The sequence below is a fragment of the Phaethon aethereus genome (genome assembly GCF_964289735.1).
Source record: "Phaethon aethereus genome assembly, chromosome: 4".
Lineage (NCBI taxonomy): Eukaryota > Metazoa > Chordata > Aves > Phaethontiformes > Phaethontidae > Phaethon > Phaethon aethereus.
In genome coordinates this window covers 14,329,149-14,352,980 of record NC_138578.1, presented here as the reverse complement: position 1 = coordinate 14,352,980, position 23,832 = coordinate 14,329,149, and the positions used below count along the sequence as shown (strand labels likewise).

Sequence of the window (23,832 nt, the reverse complement as noted above, 5' to 3'; positions counted from 1 at the left end):
GCTAAACACTTGATGCTCACATACGTGGTGCACAGCTCTGAGCCACCAACCCACCCTCCTGCCTCCACATCAGAAACACACCCTTCTGCCTTGGCTTAAGCCCTAACTGGGGCTTTGAGGAGCAAGAGGCACCAACTGTCTCAGCCCTGGCCCTTTCTTGTTCATTACCAGTCCAGAAACAGGTATAGTTTCCCCACTCCGGCTCAGAGAGGGTCTTTTTGGCATAATCAGACCTCTGACTTTGACCCTATTGTTTCACTGTCATGACTTGACTTAATCTTTCTTCTCTCCAGGGGAGATACAATTTTCAGTTCCCAGTTAATGTAAAACCAAGTCTGCAGTTTTAGAGGTCCATCTGTCCCAGCATTGTGTTTCTCATAATGACAAACAGCAGCAGCTTGGGGAAGAGTATAAGCACGGGATGAACATTTAGTCCTACCTCCCCAGAATTGCTCTCCCAGCCTCCAGCAGTTTGTGGTCCGTGGGTGTCGTTTGTACTTGGTGGCTCTCTGATGTTTTGGAACACCAGGGTCCTGGGTTTTAACCCCTTATTTTCTCATGTGGGGCCCTTTCTGTTTTATTCAGAGATGCCTTTTTTGCTTAAGAATCTTTGGTGAGGAACCTCACTCAATAACTTTGAACAACCTAATCTGTAGTTGCCCATGTCTGGCACAAGTTACATAGCCTAAAATTCAACTGAAATGCCATCTGATTAACCTATATACCATTTCCCATGTAATTTCATTGTAAAGAAAACCAAACACGATTATAAAGCAATAGTCTTTTCGAAGAAAGCAAGGTCTGTAGCAAAAGGTAGTATCTTCTAATAGCCCAACAGACCATTCTTGGTTGTAGCTTAGATGATCGCAACTACAGCACCATCACCATGGATTCCTTTTCATTCTCCTCAGTACTAATTTTTCAGCTGCTGTTCTGGAGAAAAAAAAAAGTATTCTTTAAAAAATAATGTCTGTGCTTTGCTCCAAATTTGCTTTGAAATGTTATACATCATCCAGATCATACAGTAAAATGCATTCACACAGACGCAGGCAGCAGCAGGAGCTACGGCAGGAAAGCACTCGAGTGGTTGGCAGCACAGTAAGTCCTTGTGCAGAGCAAGCACTGCTGAGCTCGCAGGAATCACCACCACCGAATTGGCTCATGCTGTGTGGGGCTGTCAGGACCCACAGACCACGGGCTGAGCCCAGGGAGGGTGCTCCAGAGCTGGGCATGGGCAGGCTATCAGATTGTTTAGATCTGTGTTTGGTTTGCTTTTTTCCAATAGCTGTTAGTTACCAAAATTACCTAAAACTGAAATTATTTCTTCGAGAAGTAAAGGAAGAGTTGCTTAGGTTCTTGCGCCCTCCTGCAACATGTCTATTCCTGGTCTCTGAGCAGGACTGAACACTGTCTGTTTTATCAGGGCAATTTCTGAGCTCTAAAATAGTTTGAGTTTTCAGTTTCAAAATCTGTAAAAAGGAATACGTTAGTACTTGATTTTGATGTGCAACATGAGAGAAATCCTTACTTCCATCTTGATAGAATATCTTGGAGAAGACTCTATATGCCTCCCAAGTTGGAATTCTATTCAAATAATTCAATTAATTATTTCTCTGACTGACTTCTGGCAGTTGCCAAGCATGAAGAATTAAATCATCTTTTCTAAGATGTGTCAGAAACATACCACTTTTTAGAGTCTGCATCAAAAATTGACAGCATTAAAGCAGCAGCCCGCTACTGCTGGGCCTGACTGCTAATTAGGAGAACAAAGGACCTTTTTCAGGATCACCCCTGAAACTCCCAGAACAGAATCAAGTATCACAGGTTTGTCAGCACAGCCTGTGGCCAAGGTGGGGAATTAACATATATCTTCTGGCCGTAAAATCTGTTCGTTTCTTCTACAAAAGCTACCGTTAAAGAACTGAAGTCTTTATTTTACCCTGTCACCAGTGTATAGATTGTTACACTTGAAAAGGTTCGCAATTTTGCATAAAAGCATCCCAGCTGAAATGTATCTCCATAGCCAAGTACTGTGGGGAGGAAGAAGGTTTGGAGAGAGTCTTTCTTCCGAAGTGCGCATCTTGCTGTTGAAAACACTCTCTGACTTCATCACTGCTTCACAAGCAGTCTGTCTTCAGACTGTCGTCTTCACAGGCTTCTGTCGTCCGCCGCCACACGTAGGTGTTGGAGGGTGGCTGGCGCCTGCTGCAGAGTCACTCTCCATCTCCCCTCACTCCATGGTTCCTCCTTGCTATTAGCAGTTCGGTAGAAGATGGGACTCCTTCTGCAGTCTGGGGCAAGGAAGAGCCCAGGATGACCCACACAGGAAGGTATAGTGCATGGGGGATTCAGTATATCAAGAACTATTAATTCCAGAGCAACTCTTCGTAAGCGCACAAAGTAGCCACAGCTTGGTGCAGCTCTTGTGCCGTCGATGGATTAGCCACAGGGCTACACGTTTGGCCCAGTGACTGGGAAACAAGCTGAGCCTGTCCACAGCTCTCCAGCGTGGCCCCGCCGGAGCCAGCAATGCCCGGGCCTGTCCAACGCCCGCCGATAACCGTGCCGATGGCCCTCCTGCATAATGCCGTGGGATGCAGAGCCCAAAAGCGGAACAGCTGCCTGAAGACCGGCAGCGCGTTTCCTCCACCCAGAAATACTTGATTAGGCGAATACGCATCAGCAAGTTAAAGTGGCTTAAATCATCCCAAATGCCTGTAAGTTCTACCTTACTTGTTTTGTTATTGGCTTATAAGGAGAGAGCACTGACATGTTAAATGTTTCCTAAGCCAAAAAAGAAGAAAAAAAGTCCATTCGCTGCAGCGTGAATACCTTTGATTTATGAATCTCTGATTCATCCTGACAGCTACTTAAAAATTCATGTCAGATTCTGCATTAATCTTGGCCAGAAAAAGAAAAGAAGTGTGTTAGGTAACAAGAGTGACACTAAATGCAGTTACCATTGTGGGTGTGTGTACTGGAAGGCATCGTTAGCATTTAACTCACCAGAGAAGCATCAGTACATATTACCAGATATTTTCTGGTTTTTGAAGTCTTTTATACAAATGTGTATTTGGGCGTAGAAAAGCATCTCTAATATTGATGTCTTGTTACATTATTTCTCCTCTTTAGTGTGTATGGTATTCATGTATGTCAGAGCTTCCCGTGTATCATTAGCTACTGAAACTGAGATAATACAAACATTTTGTTGTAGAAGGGAGAAAAGGGAAATAAATTACTTTCTCTTTTTTTTAATTTTCTTTTCTTTCCAATATTGAGCATTTTTTAGACTAAAAACATACTTTAATGACTTGACTGATCAAATAGCATTCTCTATAGTGCTTTGGAGAAATTATCATAAACTCAATAAAATGTTTTTAAAAATCCTGATTGTTATTTGCTGCTGATTTGGGTTTTTTTCCCAAGAATACTTCATTACAAATGGTAATGTTTTCCAAGAAAATAACCAGATAGCCTGCAATTTGAATATATTAAGGGCTTGAATAAATAAAAGCAACTGCTTTCCTCTTGCAATAGCTGTGTCTTCTACTTTGCATTTCTAAATGTAATTTTACTTAGCATATATCCATTGCAATTTACTTAGTATCTTGTGTTTTTTAAAGTATGTTAAAAGTCCCTAGGCCCGAGGTGGCAGTAGACCATCCTGGCAGAGAGTGGAGAAGGGAGGGTGTGGTTGCACTCCTATTGAAAACCAGTTACGTTTCCACCATGAAGCCAGAAAGCTGCACTATAGCTTGATCAGAAAGGGCAGGTGATGAAAAACAGGAATGAGGTTAAATTTATGCAGGAGATCACAAATTTTTTCTCCTTCTTTTTCATTACTTTGCTGTGAGGTGCTTGTTTTACTATTACAAAAATTACTTTCATAATCGAACAATGGTATGTGATTCTTTATTTGCAACATGTCATATCTGGCCTGTGCCCATTATTTACAGTTCTTCAGAAATATACTAAGCTATATTCAGTTGAATTAAACATGTTGTTTAAAGTTTTTAAAGAAATTTAAGGTTCAAGATAATTAAAGAGTTAATTTTTTCTACTGAAAATATTTTTGTCTGTATCTCCATTTTTATAGGCTTTCAGGTAACTTCATTCATACAGTGTCCCAGATTGTACTGAAGACGATGTTAGAGGTCTGTACTGGACAAGTGAGTGGGACAGAATGATGGCTTTTGAGAGGCTTTTTCATTTCAGTATTTTGGGCTGTGGGATTTTTCACTATGGGTTCTTTTTGGCTATATGTGAGGTGGTTACTTTGGTTTCCTGTAGAGTGATCTTAAAATTTTTATTTTCTTTAAAGAAAGGGAAGAGAACAAAGGCAGGCATGTGGACAACTAAGCACTGCTCCAGACAATTTGTTTTATTGACTGCAGGAAAATTACTGGCGTGGCACCAGTGCCCTTCTTAGCCACTTTGAGACTTGGCAAATTCTCCCTAGGCTGTTAGGGTAATGTTTGCATTAGCCTTTTATACTAAACAGGTATCAGAAGCATTTCAAAGGTAGACTTATCTTGGCTTCTGAAGGTGGGCTCTCACTAGACAAATAAAGAGAAATAACTGAAAATTATTAATGCTTTATGAAAGAGTATCAGCAGAAAGGTTAAGTTTCCTATCATGGATATATAAAACTCTAGACTCAGCTGAACTATTGATTTCCCCCTGTTTGCTGACTGGCCTGTTCATAATCAGGAAAGTGTTATGATGGAAAGTCTCATGAGAGGAAGAGTGGTGCAGTTTGCACTTCTACTCCAAGACTTCAGAAAGGAGAGTTCAGTTCCCAGCTTTGCGGCAGATTTGGTGTGTGAGTAGCAACAGTCCGTCACAGCTATTTCAGTACCTCAAATTGATCTAGGCACCCAGCAGAATTTGATAAAGTTTCCACCACGGTTAGCGTTTTACATTGAATGCCACCCACCTGTCTGCTTTAGTATATCCAAAATCCTGCTAGACACCTCCTGGTCTTTAGCATCTAAATACATTTGAAAACCTGGTTTATGCCTCCCAGGGGGTTTTGGTGGAGAAATGTCTGAGCTGGACCATGAGGACCAGGGCGCAGTGCTGCACCATTGAAGCTCAGGTTGGATATCAGCTTGTAGGAGGATGCTGTTGGAAACACAAGTTGCCTCTATCTGCAACCAAGTGATCCTTTCCCACCTCCACAAATGTCCCAAGGCAGGCAGCACTTTGTCCTCCTGCCACAGTCAAAATACAGGTAGCCGTGGGGTGAACGACATGTGGGCTGATTTCCTGGGATTTCAGCTGAAATTCTGATACCCTACCCCAGCATCGTCTCTCTGACTTCAGACATCCACAGTTTGTACCTTTCTTTCTAAATGCCCATTTGTAATCATTTCATATGCTGTTGTTTCTAGCACGTTTCTACATTAAAATATATCTTGTTTGTCCTTAGCCACTTAGTACAGTTCAGGATTTCATGTAAAAATTGTCTATGTACTTGTTTTGTGAAGTGGAAGAACAGAATATCCCTAATATTAAACCATAAAGGAGTTATAGTATGTTTATAAAGCCAGAAAAGGCATTTAACAAACTGCCTAGTCCCAGATAGTTTCAGACTATACTTGTCATGTCCCTAGGGGACATAAAATTATGGAAGGAAAATTGTTTCAGCAGCGTGTGATGCAAGTAAAATGAAACAGCACTGTACAGAAAGGAAAGGTGGTGCAGAGTCAAGGCTTGATAGATCTTTGGAGGGCCCATTTCACAGGGCCGTGGCTTCAGAAAGATTGACAGGACTGTAGGAAGTCCCTGCCCCATCCCATTAGTAGACATCACTTTGCCGCCTTGGCAGTGCTGACTCGTGTCCTCCTGGGGCCATGCTGCAGACTGCGTCAGGGGCTGATCTGGGCTGTGGTAGCGCTTTTTGTGGAATAAAACAGAGCTCTTGACTTTAAACTTGCATCAGTCGGTGAGTCCAGCTCCCAGCAGGGCTCCCAAACCTCTGCCTGGGCTTGGACTGTGGGGAGCCTGTGGCAGCACCAGGCAGCGGGTGAGCTGGGAACGTGTTGAGCTGCTCTTGTCCCCACAGGCTTTTCCTATTGCCAGCCCCAGGTGAGGGCATGATGCTTTGGTGCGTTCAGGTTATGACACCATGTGGGGATCTGTGATTGAAAGTATTTTTGATCTGAATGTGGAGTGGGGGGGGGGGGGGTGCTTCTCTGACAAAAAAAGCCCGGCAAAATGGGCTATGATAAATGTATGTGGAGTGTTGGACGGAAAGATGCTGGCTGCAGCGTGTCTCCCTTTCTGCAGTGCTTACAGCAATATTGTCTAGAATAGTGCTGGAAATCTGTGCTTACATCAACCCATGAAATACATTTTACATGCCTCACCAAAATTAGTTCATAGAAACACACTGTGTAACGGGTTCCAGGTGAAACCTTCACCAGATCCATCTGACTTATTTCCTGGTGAGCAGGAGAACGGGGAGCTTTTTTGTTACTGTTTTGCCTTGTTTTGTCACTTGTTTTACCTAAGGTTTCTTTTCTCTCTCTTCTGTCTCATAGGCCTAGAAGATGTTGTAGCAATAATGATTCCTGAACCCAAAGGAAAAGAGATAGTGAGCCTTCTGGAGAGGAACATTACTGTGATGATGTACATAACCATCGGGACACGCAACTTGCAGAAGTACGTCAGCCGGACCTCTGTGGTGTTCGTCTCCATCTCCTTCATTGTGCTGATGATCATCTCGCTGGCGTGGCTCGTCTTCTATTATATCCAGCGATTCCGCTACGCAAATGCCAGAGACAGAAATCAGGTGAGCAGTGCTGGAATGGCTGTTTGTGTTTCCAAAAAACCACCATGAGATTCAGCTTAAAGTTGAGGAAATTGTAAATGTGTGGTAAAAATTACAAACCAAACCAAAAAAAAAAAGAAAATTGAAAGAATGGGGAGATAAAAATGCTTGTGTTTGCCAGATGTCTTGGCTTTTCCCAATATAGATAGGATTCAGGAAAAAAGAAATTAATAAATATAGTGTATTTATTTTATGGGGTTTTTCTCCCATGCAAAACACACAAGAAACAGACAGAAAGTTCATAATGTTTATTAGTGAAAAGACTGCCTTGGTACATCTAGCCAAGTGACACAGAAATGTATATAACTAATGACCCTTGAGATCAAAATTATGACTAAAATATAGCAAGGTATATGAATGTCTGTGTGTGAAACAAGGGTTCGCAATAAGAAAGAAAAAAAAAAAGTGTTTTCATTTTAATACTTCTTTAGAAGGGTCCTGCGCTTGAAAGGCAAACACGTCCCTGTGTTTGACAATGATCACTGAAAATGTAAGTGCTGTAGTGATACCCACCAATATTATCAGACCATTGCATTTGGTTTTGGCATCTTGTCCCAAATCTCCTGAAAGAGACAGAAAACCTATAGAGCTGGAAAGAAGTCAGCAGCAGTGGGAATGAGCCCTAGGTCCTGAGGCCCTCTGGATTTATAAAGCACTGTGCGTCTTTATGGTAGTTCAGCATTGAATAATAATAGCAATAATAATAATAAATTTAATCTTTTCTTGTCTGGATGCAACTATCTCAGCATCAGCAGAACTGTGAAGCTGAGACTTTTACATTTCATTCTAATGGTACAGTAGAAAATGTTATCAATATATGAAATCTGAGGAGAAAACCATTTTACTTCAGGGAAAAAAATGCACTGTAATTCAGAGATGTTTCTGGACCCTTAATAAATTGCTGTTGGGGCAGCGGGAGAGTTGCCTTGCTTGCTCTGCAGAAAAAGTAAAACTGAGAGTGTTAATAATGATCTTATAGAGAAAAGTACTGCCACACACTCTGTAACGTATACGTTAACGTATAGGGATCCCTCACCTTCCCCCATTGAAATTCAGGCATCCTCTGACATAGAGAGCAGCTGCTCTGTATTTACAGACAGAAAGAATATATTTTCCTTTTAAATATACAGTATGAAATTTTGGATAGCAAGAATGAGACTATCCCAGCTGGAATTTGAACATGACTGGCAGCAGATTCACTGTGACTGTAATGGCTGTGATAATTTATAGATGCTTTGGCTGCAAAAGCACGTGTGCCTAATTTACGTATGTGAGTACCGTAAGTGTGCTTTCAATCAAGTAATTATACAGGCAGCTTAGCAGTGTAAATAGACATACATAAACATGAAAGTCAACAAAGAAAGATGCTCATTCAGGTAATATGCTATAGTTTGGAACTGATAGGTTTATATGTTCAAGCAGATTTCCATATTTTCTTTCCAAAGTTTGAATGAGACTAATGTGTGCACAAGCAGTTGTCCTGTGCAGAGGTTTTAATAACTTTCTTATTATACTAGTTCTGTTCTTCAGTAGAATAAGAAAGCATGCCTCCTAAGCAATTATGTATTATTAATTTTTTGCTGAAGCTGTAGTAATGACATGGGGCGAACTAGAATTTCTTCATGTACTTTCTTCATCCAGTTTTGCCTGACATCTTCTCTAATCTCTTCATTAGCTCTTTTCATATGAAAAATGGTAGCAATGTACAGACATTTGTTTTAATAAGTCGCTGTGGTTTGGTTGTTTTTTCTTTTAGTCCTGGCTATGGAATATAATGATGTAGGTAGTTCAGAAGAGCTCATCTTGGTCGTGCCCTTTCCATGAGAGTTCCTCTCTGTTCCTCTAAATTTCTGCTTTTTTTTTTCTTTGACACATTTTCTTGTAGCAAAAGGATGGGATCACAAACTTTTATGGTAATATCTTGGATATTCAGATATATGCAAGAAAAACTGTGTTGCTTTGCTGGAGCAAGATTCTTCTGTCGTGCTCAAAATCTTTTGCCATTATAACTTGCATGTGTCTGTATGAAGGTATTGTGCTTACTTGTTGGAAAGCCTTGCATGTGTTGTAAGCACCTTCATTGCTGGCCAACTTTAGGAAAGATGCTTCCTTCTGTTTGTATTTGATATACTCAGGCTGAAGTTTGTCCAAAGGTTGAAATGTTTGGATATACAGAGCATCAGATGAAGGGTGAGCCAGCTGGACTATTCAGAGAAAGTTGTGCTATCATTTCCTACCCCACAATGCATTATAATCTAACTATGCAGACTGACTGCCCTATTCTGAAAGTGCAAAAAATTGTGACTCATTTATTAGACTTCATTTAAAATTTAAAAAAATAAATAAAAAGCTTAAATTAATTTTGACATCTGAATGATTTAAAATCATACATTTTTAAACAAGATCTTGTGAGGACCTATGTTTTCAGTGTTGAATAAGAACCTATGCCTCCTCTTTGTTAACCTCTGTCATGCATGTACTTCCTAGGTTTGGCTGGTACCGGGAGCTACCAGGAGCAGTTCAGCCTCCTCTGGATTGGTAGTTTGGGCACTGCGGGAGGGAATGGGACAATGTGAGGGAATGGGGTAATGTGGCTGACTGCAAAATATGATTAGCAGACAAAGCCATTATTATCTCTGAGCCGGAGGGGTGTTGCACTGGTACATGACAGCAACATTTCTGAACATCTTTCCTTGATTACTCCAGGTCTCCCTAAGTCATCTTCCATTTTGCCTCTTCCAAGCTGACACATTGCAACTATTTCTTCCTTTCATGAAAAACATCGTGTGTCCTTTTGTCAAGCCTCATAACCACCTTTGATTCCTTGTCCTCTTTTATATAGTGACCCTCCTTTCCAGGTCCATTTCCCTTCTTGCACACCACTTAAGTTGCTGATCAAGCAATAAACCCAAAAGGAACCAATATAATTATCCATCAAGAAAGCAACGAGTCCAGCTAGTGAGAGAGGCAGCTAGAAAGACTGAAGAATCTCCTGGAATCATTTCCTGTGACTCCCCAGTGAGATGGAACCTGGACATACAGTATGTATATCTTCAGCCACCACTCTTCCTCACCACGTGTGCAAAATCCAGGTTCATGTGCCAGAAGGAAGACACAGCTCATACCAGTTAAGTTCCTGATTTTGATGAGCGGAGAATCAGGACTTCAAGGATTCTCGCTGAATGCCCTGGTCTATTCGTCCCAACTTGGCTGGCAATTAATGCAGTAGAGCGCAAAACTGTTCTCCATTATGGGCTTGTGCACCTGCAGCCAGGGTGTCAGCTACAAATATGGTTAGATTTCAATTTTGGTTTTAATACATTTAATTTTTAAGAGTATCTCTAGCACAGGAGACTGTACGGTACATGTGGAAGTAGAAGATAGGTAGTAATATTCACATGGATGAAAATCCAAGGCCTCCTCTTTTTTTCCCACCTAACAAGGTGTCCAGGAAGTAGGTGGTTGCCCTGATGATACTCCCTTTTTTGATATGAAGAGGATAAATTTGTATAAGGAAAGCATAGGCAATCTGGTTCCTCAGCAGCTTGTTCCTGGAGCCCTCCTGAACAGAGTTTCTCTGTGAAAGAATGTGGGAATTGTTTGTACCAAGAGACATCAAGTTGCAGAGCTAATTGGAAGCAGTTTGGAATTACATGACAAGTTAAGTCCTGGAGATAATTCAGCAAAATGTGACTTGTTGTCTCAGCCCTGTAACAGCCAGGACACAGGCTTAAAAAAACCCAAAACTAACTCTGTCAGTGTGTCAGATTTCATATTTCAGCAGTAATACTAGAGTTCTCTTTGTCGTCTGTGAGACGTGAGATAGGAAGATGGTCAGGGGATGATGTTTAAGTGGTAGACCTGTTGACCTTATTTCTTACATGTCATTTCTTCCCATTGGTTTCTTGTTAAGATGTTTTCTGTAAAGTCATTTTGAAACCAGGTGGGCTCCATGAGTTTTGCAGGATGGCGAAAGCCACAACAGGCAGTGATTGCACAGGGGCTGAGGAGGGTACTGTGTGTCCTGAGTTAATCTCCAGTGAAGGATCTACTTTAGTATGTGACTGGCAGCATGTGGCGGGTCAAGCAATTATCTGAGAAGGAAGACTGCTGGCTGTGGCTTTGGATGAGAATTTTGGGCCACTGAACAGAGACATTAATCTTTGAAGTAGTCTTGAGAAGATGCTTCCCATGATGGAGTCTGCAAACTATCTGTCGTACAGGAGATGTGTCTGATACCTCATCCTGATGGTGCGCTTCATTCTGCGCAAGGCACAAGGCGATCTCCTCCCTGCAAAGGTGACAGTTTAGTAAGGCCATTAGGAGAGAAGCACTTACCATAATTTCTCTTTCACAGCATCTACAGTCGTTTACTTCCTCTTTTTAACTAGTATCACCATCTCCACAAGACCGTTGCATCTGATACACTTAACTCCTTCTAGTCCAGTACTGAATGTTGCAGTCTTGCTAATGAAATCATGAGATTTATGGTTGTAAATCTCTAAGCCTCACTTTAAACCCTTAAACTATTGTAATGCCTCTTATCTTTTAGGGGAAATCATTGGTTAGTGATAGCATGCCTTTTGTTCATATGGTAGAATCCTTTGAAAGTATGACTTTATTCCAAGATATTCCTGTTCTTTCAAAAACTAAATTATTCTCATTTGCATATAAGTAATCAATTTGTCTATTTAAGATAGATAAAACAAACATGAAAACAAGCAGATCAAAGATGTACATGAGTCTTTAATCTTGTCCTTTCCCCTTGAAGAACATGCAAAGAAGAACTGAGACATTTCATTAGTTTAAGTAATAATAATGATGAAAAGGAATCACAAGCAATTCCTGAAGCAGGACATAATGGCTCTTGTCTTGCTTTATGTTATCAGTCTGTCTTTGATTTACATTAAAGAAACAAATAGCTGGCAAGAAATGTTTCCAATTCTCCACTGATCCCGTTATTTAAGGGAGACTGTGATGAAAATGTACCACAGAAAAGATGTTGTATAACTACAACATACTCCCTCACATGTAATAGCTATGTTGGAAAGCTTATATGTAAATCTCATATGATAGCCAAGATCGTTTTCACCTCTTCAGCTAGATCTGAAATTGCTCTCTGCTTTCAGTATTGCATGCGTTTTATTAGTCTCCCATGTCTTTGCAATCCAATAAGCCTACTCTCCAAATTTAATTCAGTGATTTTAATTGAATCTGAAGAACAAAATGGTAATTTATTAATCATATCTGTATGGTGATTAGGTCTCAATTTACAAACTACATCCAGCTTCCTTCCATTTTTGGTTTCATGCTCTCACCCCCTCCAGCTGGAAACCCTTCCCGCTGACAGGCCCCTCTGAACTCCGGCACAGGCGGTGGTCCCAGCCCGAAAAGTTGAATGGCTTCTGAGTCACCAAGATCCTAAGTCTCCCTCCTATCTAACAATGGCTGGAAACATGGATGGGGAGCGGAGGTGAAGAAGAGAGTTTAAGTCACGTATTGGTGGCAAACTGGGATGTACTGTATCATGAACTGTTACAAAACTGACAAGAAAACATCGGAGTAGGTGTTGCTGCATGAAACTGTACGAGAAAGGCATGAAAAAACTGGAGAGACTCCAGAGGAGGGTCACCAGTATGGTCTGGGGACAGGAGAACATGATGTCTGAGAAGAGGCAGAGGCAGCTCAGCTTGCTAAGCCAGGAGGAGAGCAGAGGAGGAGGAAGGCCTCTGCCTGCAGCCTTCAGCTGCATAACAGGTGGTTGGGAGAGGAGGCAGAGTCAGACTCTTCTCGGAGTGGCCAGAGACAGGACAAGGGTAACCGTCACAAATTACAAGGGAAATTCCATTTGTATGTCTCAAAAAAAAAAAAAAAAAGACTGAGAGAGTGGTTAAGCGCTGGAACAAATTATCCACAGAGGTTGTGAAATCTCCCTTCCTGGAGATATTCAAAACTTGACTGCACAGAGCTCTGACTTTGAAGTTGACCCATCCTTGAGCAGGGGGTGGGAGTACATGACCTCTCAAAGACCTTTCCAGCCTGTGAGTCTGTCTCCACATCGACTCGTTGTTGGGTTAGCACAAGTGAGCCCCCAGGTCCTTTGAGCACTGATACAAGCTCAATAGCACAGGGTGCAGAGGTAGCTCTGCTGAGCAGTGATTGTCTGAACTGCCCCATAATGTTCTCAGCCTCTTACAAGAGACAGGCATCTCCAACTTCAGCGTTTGAGAGCAGGGTGTTTTGCATCAGGCTGTTATTACATACTTTAATCCTGAGTGGCTGTGACCCTGCCAGCACAGTAACAGTGTTTTGGAAATATGGGAGAATAGTCAGAAACATCACGTGGTAAGCAATTCATGGTCCACTGGAGGGAAAGACAGCAAGGCAACGAACAAGCAAATGGGTATGTATGGATAGCATGTTACTGAGGACTATATAGTGCTTTACTTGTAAGAAACTGCAGATGCTTTCGCCTCATTTTAATACCTTGCATTGCTCCTATAAAGTAGGCAACTCTGTTGCAGGAAAAGAGAACAGCAGAGAAGATCATTCATATTTTTTGTGGCTAACAAATTAACAGCTTACTTTCAGCACTTGCATCTTGCTGAAGATCATGAACTTGTTCTGGAACAGCGTAAGAATAAAGACCTTCTGAATCTTAAGTTCAACGTTCACTCTGCTTCATTAGCCCAGGCCTCATTTAATAATGTATTTTTTACAAGTGTTATTAAAAAAAGAGAGCAAAAAAGTAAGATGCCTAAATAGTTGACTTTTTACATGTATTGCTACTCACTGGAACAGTAAAGATGGAGTCACATGCATTCTCCACTGGAACTCCATTAGAGTAGCTTTACCTCATCGGCCATGGGTTACCAGCAAGCTTAGACTACCTCCTGTGCCCTTATTGTGAACAACAGCATGACTGACCTCATCTGTTTATATTTATACAGAACTGTCCTGTTTCATGTACAGTCACTTCAGATTATTAAGAAGCCTAGGGAGAAAAGGTGATGATTTCTGCATGAAGAAATGCTTAAGAGCAAATTTTGTATTACAGCGCCGGCTTGGAGATGCTGCAAAGAAAGCAATCAGCAAGCTGCAAGTCAGAACAATCAGGAAAGGTGATAAGGTAATTTTTCAGATTGCTCATTACCAAATGAAACTCTGTGCTGAGGATTCCTTCAGACCACTGGGACAATGAGACAGAACAGAAATGGCAATTGCTTATTTAGCTACTATGTGTCCTTCAGGCAGGGAAAGAATACTGGTAAGCAATATACAGACGAGATGGAGTAGCGAGAGAAGGTGGTGATTCTGTGAAGATGCAGAAAATCCAGAAAGTTAAAACATGCTAATTAAATCTGCATGCTTCCCAGGGCAACTTTCCAACTGGAAACATGTTGGAAGATCTGACTTGCTTGTCAGTGTCTGTTTTACTTTGTCAGATAGGCTCTTGTATGAAGAGATTAGCTGACAAAATCAAAAAATGAAAATGATTAATGTTCTCTTTCCTTTAGGAAACTGAGCCAGACTTTGATAACTGTGCTGTTTGTATTGAAGGCTACAAGCCCAATGATGTTGTCAGAATTTTGCCTTGCAGGTAAGTTGAAGGTTGAAGGTGCTTTTAGCTCTCATAGTCTCTCTACTTCAAGACAGGCTCTTGCTGATGAGATTGCCTGAGAGCTTGGGGAGGGAAGAGTGAGTTTATAATTTTGATTATTCAAAGTCTGTTGGTAAAGGTATCTGAAATACCTCTTTATTCAACTTGAAGTAGTAAATAGTAGAAAGTAGTATTAATGGTGGCAAGAACCTGAGTTTAGCATGATAGTCAGAAATTTTGTCTGATCTGGACCTATTACAAAGTCTTCAGTAGTATTTTTAACCTAAAAGTTTTGATTTCTCAGTTCTCCTCACTGTTTTTATATCAGTCCAGAATAAATGCCTTAGAAGAATTTGCCCCTGACTTCAAGGTGAACCCCAGGCACAGAAGCCAGGGATAGAGCAGGCTGCTGCTCCCCAGAGAGCTGCTTCTTTTGCTGTCCTGGGCCATGTCCAGATGCTGAGAAAGGGATGACTTCTATCAAAAAAACCCAACCAACCGTAAAAGGAGATATGCTGAGTAGAAACAGTAAAGCATAAAGGGAATGTGATAAAGACCACGTTATCTATTGCTGCCATGAAAATATTCTCAGGTGTGTGGGACATGGAAATGACAAGCAGAGCTTTTGGGCTTGTTCTTTCTCTTCTTCCCCTCATGTGAACGTGCCCTGCGCAGCACGTACACTCGCAGTGATGTGACACAGGAGCACAGGCTCTTGCCACCCATAACAGCTGTATTCATCTCCCTGTGCTATGGTATTGTCATCTGTGAAGTGTTAGCTAATGAAGGATTCCTCTAAGGAAATCAATCTCTTAGGAAATTTCCTAGGAACAGTGGTTCCCCTAGGAGAGCAAGAGCAAGTCTTTGAGTTCCCTAGAAGTAGTAATCTCAAGTGCTGTACATACAGAGCAGAGATTATTTTTTTAATAGAGTTTCTTCTCCTGCAGACATGTTCACTGGCTTGAGAAACTGAAATATTTGTTTCTTTTCCTGCTGTGTTGTTCCCTAGTAGATATTTGAATGTTACAAGCTGTCCATTTCTGTTCATGTGACTCATTAAATCTGTTTACTGCTATCACTAAATGGCAAACAAAAAGCAACAGATTAATCATAAATTTGACCTACTGTAAATCCCCCACAATGACAAATTGCGTGTGAACTCTTTTTTTTTCCTATGAACGGACACAAATTCATCACTTCATGAAGCAGAAATACAGAAAAATGAAAAATTATCAGAAAATGTGGACCTTGGTTTGACAAAGCTTGTTTTCATAGAAGCATAATAAAGCTTGGAAATTTTGCATGATAGAGACAGGCAGTTTTGGGAGGCAGTTATACAACAGCAAAAAATATTTCTAAGCTCTATCTTTCACTTAGGTCTCGCCTCATAATTCAGTGAGGCTCCAGTCAGACTTTGTCATTGACAGTGTTGAGTCAAGCAGAGTGAATAGGAAATGCATAGTTAACAGGTGATGTTCAGTTCTTGGCTGACTTAAAAGGTCGCCTAGAAAATGACTCATGCTAAAAGGGTAGCAGCAGTAGAACTGTCTCGTGAAATACTAACAGTTTGAGCCTCAGCAGTTTTGAATTATAAAAACTCAGATATCTTTCTCCAGCAGCTACTTCACAAACCCTGGCTTCCCTGCTACACAAATTGTGAGGGCAGTATTTTACACATAGGCATGGGTTTGGACTTCCAAAACAGGAAATGGTAGTCATGATTCTTTCTGCAGTTGTCAGTCTTGTCTCACATCAAAAAAAAAAAAAAAAAAAAAGTGGATTAATTTCTGTCTTAAGTGAGTAGGAGAGTGTTATATCTTGATAAAAACCTACAGACTCGGTAGGTTTTGTCCTCCAGCATCCTCAGTTAAACTGTGTGCAGTTTCTAGTGTGGGAACCTCATTAGACTGCTGTTTAATAAGAGGCTGGCATTTCAGCAAGCCTTACAGAAGCCAGCACCATATGACACCAGTGCTGGCTGACCTTAGTGTTTCTATCCAGGAGGTGCTTATGATGTAGAACTTTTTACCTGCAAAGCCAAATATGCCCCAAGAGCCGCACATGAAAGATGCTGCTTTGTACTGCAGACAGTACTGGGAAAACCACTGCTAGCAGGCACACTCTTTATAAAGCCCTATATATCTTGAGATTTCTTTTTACGGCTGGTGGAGCCTGAATCTCTTAAGAAATTGGTACCAAAAATCCACCAGACAATACTGCAGTGGATGAGCTCTAAAGTCATATAGATACATGTTTACTAACACTTGCTCTGTTTTCCCACATGTCCTCTCTTTTCTGTTGGCAGAGAGCAAGCACTGGGATAGCTTGTTGTGTATCCCATTCTGGAGATCTAAGAGAATTTCAGTTAACTAGTGCTTCTTCTCTGTCTTCTTTAGCCAGCTCCCACAACTGACTGTATTAATAAACTTCACTCTACAGAAAGTATTAAATAAATAAGGACTGACACTTGATTAAAAAAAAAAAAGTGTTGTCTTGCAGCTGTTTTTATGTTTAATGGTAGCAAGCATCACTGAAGTTATTTTTGAGGGCACTGACACAACCTCAAATGTAACCAAGTTCATTGTTCCCAGAGTGACATCTCTTGTCATAGCCCTGGTTCCTTCTGCTTGTCCTCCATCTGTGGCTTCAAAACACCTCTGTCTTTTCTGCTCTGTCTTTGGAGAAGTTACTGGTGCTGCTGCTCCCAGCGTGTGCCTTTTACTAAACTTTACTAACTTGACTACACTTCCAGCCAGTCAAGACAATTCTTTCAACCTCATGTCTACTGAGTTCTTCATAACCTCTTTTTTTGGTTGTTTCATTTCTGTCACCAATAAATGTGCTCTCTGACCCCATTCCAGCTCTTTCCCTTCCCCTGAACCTTCACTCCAGGAACAACTATGATTTCAGAGACTGCTTCACTCCTCCTTTCTCTTTTTATTAGCTTTCCATGAAAATTATTTCATCACACACATTCCCTTTGATTCCTTCCTCTCACTTACCCTCATCATCACCTTCTTCCTCAAAAATAAACAAATAATAATGTACATGCACCTCTGAAAGCCCAGACCTTCTCGTTGGATACTACAGTGCTGCTCAGTCTCTCACCAAAATCCTTCTCAGTCCTCTGTCTCAACCCTATGTCTAATCCAGGCAACTGATGCTCTTACTCAGGGCCCCTAGAGATGTACCTCTTTTTCTGGTTTTGCCTCCTTTTCTCTTAGCTCACGCTTTTCTTCTGAGAAAAAGAAAGACTGCTAGAAAATAAACCTAGACTGCTAGGTTTGTTTGCATGCAGTTTGGAAAGTTGGGACTAGGAGTAGAAGGTGGGAGGATAAGTTTCCCTTAACCTGGAAAAAGAACTTCTCAAAATTGTTGGCAAGCTGAAAGCTTTATGATAGCTTTACAACAATCAAATTATTATCATTTTGGGGTAAGCCTGAAATGAAAATTTTTTTCTTGTATGATTAAAAGTAATTTCCAGTTAAAAAATATGAAACACTCTTTAGATAATAGTAAATGAAATGCTCTGGGATTTTGAGGTTCTTTTTCTTTCTTTGTGCTCTGTGAGCTTTACACAGCCACGTGCAGTCACAGAGTCACGGAAGAGTGCAGGAGGGATCCCAGGAGGCCACCACTTCTGGAACAGCACAGGGGCACTGGCCGTGCATGTGTCGTTCTTGGGAGTTTTTTCCAACACGCTGCAGTCTCCTGGGATCAAGACTCTGCAAATTCCCCTGATAGTTTATTGAAGTGCTTCGCTACCCTGACTGTGGTGAAGATTTTCCTGTTATATAACGTGGATCTCACTCGCTGCAATTTAAACAAATCCTTGTGCCTCTTATCCCTAGGAGAGGTGAAGAACAGTTGTTTCCTTTCTCCTTATGGAAGCTTTTGTTTTGTATGAGGATTGTTACGACATCTTCTCTCCTTTCGCCTTCCTCTCTTTCAGCTAATCAATTACAGTTCTTTGGAGAAACTTTTCAGCCCATCTGAATCAAGATAGTTTTGCAATGCATGTGGTTGCACACAACAAACAAAATCCTTATTTTTTCTAGCTCTGACTTTGATTGTCAAAGCCATGTCCTGAGCCTGTCCTTGAAACATCTCTCTTACTGTCTCCCTGTATGGGTCATTACTTCTGAACTCATCCATGATGCCTCTACCCTCTCATTCCTTTTAAAAGTTGCATCAGTCAGAACTACAGAGGGAGAGGGATTTTTGTTGCAGTTGATCTTTTTATATTTTTTTACATCTTTGTCCTACCATGTGACAGTTGCGCTCTCATCTTTGTGCTGACCCTTATTTTGCCCGATTTGGATGATAAACTTATCACGATATCAAACAATTGACAATTTGTTGAAAGCCATAAGCATTTATATCGTGCTGTAGCTAATAACAAATAAAATAAATTTTCAAACGCAAATCTGCAAAGCCTGCCACCTCACTTCTGTGCACAAATGTTTCTGTGTTCAAAAATAGATATTATGAGCACTCTAATTATATAATGTGGTATAAAATTTTAAAATGCAAATCTTTATCTGATTTCAATTAACATTCCATTTTTCTGTAGATATCTGTCAAATAATCAAGTATGTTCTGTTGTACATACTATATCTGAAATTAATAGAAACATAATACGCTGTGCTAGTGTAGTATTGAGAAGTGCAAAGTGACATGATCTGTCATTTATTTAAATTACTCTGCATTGGTATGATTTCTTTTAGAATACTGTTTTTTGAAGCTAACTTTAGGAACACTAAACTTCAGGTTTTTAAAGTCTTTAAGGCATGAAAGTTCCAAGCGTTTGGTAATTAACAGATATTATGAAATGCTGTAATATGAACCACAGTTTGACTGAGGCTTGCAAAGCTTGAACTTGAAAACAAAAGGAGACTTTCTAGTCTATGGTAAAATTGCTTCATAGAAGTTATGTATTTTTTTTATCCAAAACAGATTTTGGAAATCTAATTTTTTTTCAAACAAATAATAAATATCTCAGATTTTGTAAATGTAATGATTATTTTGGCACAAATGTGCATCAGATGTTTGCAGTTGAACATACTTGTTTATGAATTTGAGTATATAATTAAAGAAAACCAATCACTATCAAGAATTTCAGTTATCTCAAATAGCTGAAAAGCAAGACATTGACTTTCAGTAGCCTCCATGAATTAACACATCCAAGGAATTCTGTTGGTTAGACTTCTAAATGTAAAATTACACATGCCTGAGGACTGCTTTCAGCTATTCAGAATGCTTACCTGATGATATACTGACTATGTCCCTCCTGAGATAAAAGGAAGGAAGAGTTATGCAGGACAGAGACTGAAATCTGGTGCATTGTGTTTTTACCCAGTAAAGCAAGTCTTGTTTGGGAGGAGGCTTGTGAACTTTAGCAGCCTTAGTAAAGTAGTGGTTTAAACTTCAAGTATTACGATGCTTCATTTGTGTTAATCATGTTGACATACAGGATCAGATGAGGTTTGACAAAAGTTTGGTATTGCAGCCAACTGATATAATTAGACTAGGTTGAACTTCCAAGAACAAATTTGCCCTTTCCCATAGTTGTGTGAAGTCAGACCAAGTACAGGAATGCGATAATTTGCCACGTAGCTTTGTTTCACAAAGGACCTGTTTCTTCTAGAAGCAGTGAGAAAAAAAAAGCGCAGTGAAAAGAATACGATTCTGAGATTTCACACAGTTTTAGCTTTGAATGTCTAGTGTTATTTAGGACTGAAGCCAGCTAGTAAGCCAGCCAGCCAGCTAGTATGTCAGCCAGTATCGTGTTAATAAGAGCCAGGGTTGCAAATCGATATTGGTGAAAGTGCACCTCAATATCTTCCATTAAATTGCAAAGCTGTGTGTATTTTGTTGTATGAGAGAGCCCGCGACACGATACAGCGGCCGACCCATTCAGCTGAATACGTGCCACTTAAATATTTAAAATTATTTGATGCATTAAGTCGTGCCGGCTTTCTCGGAGATTGCATTTCCGCGTGGAGGCTGGTATGTGCCCTGCTCCCGACAGAGCCTTGGGCAGCTGTGAGCTGTGTCCACCTGCGGTTACCTGGTGGGTTCGTATGGCTGTGTTGTATGAGCGACGCACACGGGGCAGAGGCAGCACAGGGAAACACAGGCTGGGGACTGCTCAAATGTAAAAGTTCAAGCAGACTGAAACGTGACTTTCAGGCTCTGCCAAATAAAATGTGGGACACCTGTTGCAAGCCTTAGAAAGGAAATTTAGAGCTGATCTATATGGTGTTTCAAAACAAGCTAATCAGTCTTAGTTTACACATTCTGGACCAAGATTGTGTATGTATATTGAGCCTCATATTTCAGAATAAAATACCCTCTTTCAATTTTTCTTAAGTTATTAAGATGTCCCTGCTCATTGCAGGGGGATTGGACTAGATGACCTTAAAGGTCCTTTCCAACCCAAAGATTCTATTATTACTATTGTTATTGTTATTATTAGGTTATGTTAGGCAGTTGGACTAAGGTCCCTTCCAACTGTACTATTCTGTTCTCTTCAATTAATTGATTAAAACAGATTTTTAGAAAGGCAAGTCAATTTTCAATTTCCTACATGCCAGCGTGATTCCTGAGGCTATGTGCATGGTAGGAAACTTTCCCCCTTTTCTTCAGAAGGAGTGGAGCTGTACAAATTTCACTGCTGTGGGCTGAGCCCCGACTCCTCTACTTGGCCTACTCAAGAGCATTTCTTAAATCCCAAGCCCCACATTACTGCGTTTTATCACATTTGTTTTCTGCAACCACAGGGTAACAGAATATGCTTGCAAGAGAAAATAGACTCTCTCAGTCAGGTACATGCACTAAATACCTCTATATTGAATCTCGGTTTGTGTCAGGCGAAGATAGACAACGAACTTTCAGTTGCTCCACCTGGATAATGTTTAAGAAAAGTGGCCCTCAGCAGCCACAGGGCTCAGGTAGTCACCAGACCAAGCACAGGATTAGCTATAACCCCTTCGGGGCTGAAATTGTTTAGGAGCTCACTCTGATGGGCAACTTCTAAAGAGCAGGAAAGTCAGGGAGAATGTTTTAAAAAGCATCATCCTGTTTTTTACATTTAAATGAAAAGTAGCCTTTTTTTAAAATTAATTTTATTTCTTTATGCCTGCTTCCTAAAGAATACCAGACCCCTGATGGCTTTGCATTTAAATTATGTGTAATCAGGTTTGTTTGTAGAACCATCAAGAAACACTAATGTGATTTTTACCTTTACCAGCAAGCAGGTTTTGTTTACTGACAGCCTTTAACACTTAAAGAGTATGAGTTTTGCTGATACATTTTTGTGTAATTTTCATAATTCTCTAATTAGGTATATGTTTTCTTTTCCAAACTCAGGTGAGCAACACTGTGCACACATGCTTGAGATGCTGCAGAAATAATTTTAGTCTTGTGTGCACAGGGTATAGTTTTGGAGTCCTTGCAGAGGTCACAAACCACACCATTTGAAATACTCTAATTTTACTGAATTCAGAAGTGTCTGGTACTAAGTGGTAAATCGTGCTGTGGTGGATTTGAATTAAAATGTCCTGGTTTTCATTGCAGGCATCTTTTCCACAAGTCCTGTGTAGATCCTTGGCTGCTAGACCATCGTACCTGCCCGATGTGTAAAATGAATATTCTAAAAGCTCTAGGGATCCCGGTAAGCATGTTGCAGAGCAGCCGGTTGGGGCAGAAGGGAAACACCAGCTACTTGGGTATATCCCTATCCCTTTGCCGGTCTGTTCCCATCCTACTCTTCTTACCATGTTACTGATTTATTAAGGGGACTACAAGCTGAAATGTCTGACTCTACCTCTCTCCTTGCACCCTACTTTTATTAGCAAGGAAGAGAGTGTGTATGGGGGTCGGTTGGGTGTTGGGATTTGTGTGTTGCCTGCTTTGTGAAGCAGAGGATTGTTTACTGGTGTTTTGGTGGATTTCTAGATTCTTTCACATAGCTTTTGTTTGTGTTTTAATTCAGGACTGGATTTATTTTTTTAATCATGCTCTCAGTTCAAATCTCAAAGCAGAAGGTCTGCAAAATGAAATTTTCCCTGCTATACTAGTCGAGGACAGCTAGTGGCTCATTCTGGGAAACCAAATCTTTTTTCTGTCAGATTTCTCTTAAAGTCTATCTGTAGCAAGCTCCGTACTCCTAATTCCAGTTAGGGAACGTTTCTCCCAGTAACTAAGCATGCAGCAGACCACATGACATACAAGAAATTGTTAAGCTCTTTGTTATTTGGAACATTCAGATGCGGTTAGAATTGCCAAAGCAATTGATCTTTTTAGGTTGCATGTTTACATTCAGATAGTGCACGTCCTGTCTGCCATCCAGTTTCCTAACCACAGGGGCTTCTCCAGAAAGAAGTGAGTCACTTTCTCACACCATGCAAGGCTTGCCACGTGATAGTGAAGTTCAATACTGAAACACCACCGGTTGCTGTGTTAACAGGTGCTGTAAATACCCTCCCCAGTTAGAGATGGTGACATGCCAGCTCATATAGGAAAGAGCTATATAAAGTAAAATAGCTCATGTGAACGTATTAGGGGAGCTGATGCAGCCGTTCCCCAAGAGTTAATTTTCATTGAGACTAGGAAGCCAAGCAGGTTGCTGAAGAAGTGGTTCCGCAGCAAGTGATGAAGTATGTTTTTATTGAAGTAGGCAGATATGTTAACCTAATATAATCCCAGCTAAAAATATTGAATGAGCAAAATGAAGTAGAGCATTGTAGTTAGGGTGACATGTCATTACAGTTGGCCTATTTTTTCTGCTAAGCGTGTATATTATCTTTAGAATATTAAAAGTTGATACACCTGTTAAATCAGTATTTGAGATGTTGGGAAAGGCTGGAATGAAGGCTGGCTCTGCCATTCAGCATCTCTGTGCCTAGGCTTAAATACAAAAGTTTTTTCCTAGGTTCCATGTCTCAGTTCACAGGCCTGCCAGTGAGCAGTTACCCAGGATTTTGACACCTCTTCTTCATACCCAGTATATTGTTCCATGGCTTTCTTCTGCACCATGCAGGACCACAGGATTTCTGCTCTCACACTGGTCCATTCCCATTTTTGCCCAAGCATTTCATTAGTATGCTCTTCATCCAGCTTCATAATCAGGGGATATAGCCAAATCAGACCTCTACATTTTGGAGGCCTGCGGTGAGTTGTTAACGTCTTTCCGGAAAGTTTAGTACCATCAGTCAGTTTTTACATCCAGAATACAGCTCTCACTGACTTCACTGACAGCTGCTGAAGGCTAAGCTTGTCCGCAGGCTGTCTGAGGCTGGGTACATCAAGGGGAGGGAAAACATGGCCAAGAGGCCATGTGTAAAGGTTTTGGTTTACATGACTCACTTTTACTACGTATAAACAGCTCCATAGT

At 40.8% G+C, this 23,832-nt stretch overlaps 1 protein-coding gene across 1 annotated transcript in view; it reads left to right on the top strand.

Annotated features, from left to right (window-relative positions):
* The window catches only part of RNF150 (ring finger protein 150), a gene marked incomplete at both ends in the record, with an annotated part of 116,445 nt that overhangs the window by 63,084 nt on the left and 29,529 nt on the right, over nt 1–23,832 (top strand). Inside the window, 4 exons of the mRNA XM_081998994.1 lie at nt 6,546–6,796; nt 13,893–13,964; nt 14,353–14,435; nt 22,014–22,110. Of these exons, the coding sequence (XP_081855120.1) occupies nt 6,546–6,796; nt 13,893–13,964; nt 14,353–14,435; nt 22,014–22,110 (503 nt within the window). The remainder of the gene's footprint in view (nt 1–6,545; nt 6,797–13,892; nt 13,965–14,352; nt 14,436–22,013; nt 22,111–23,832) is intronic.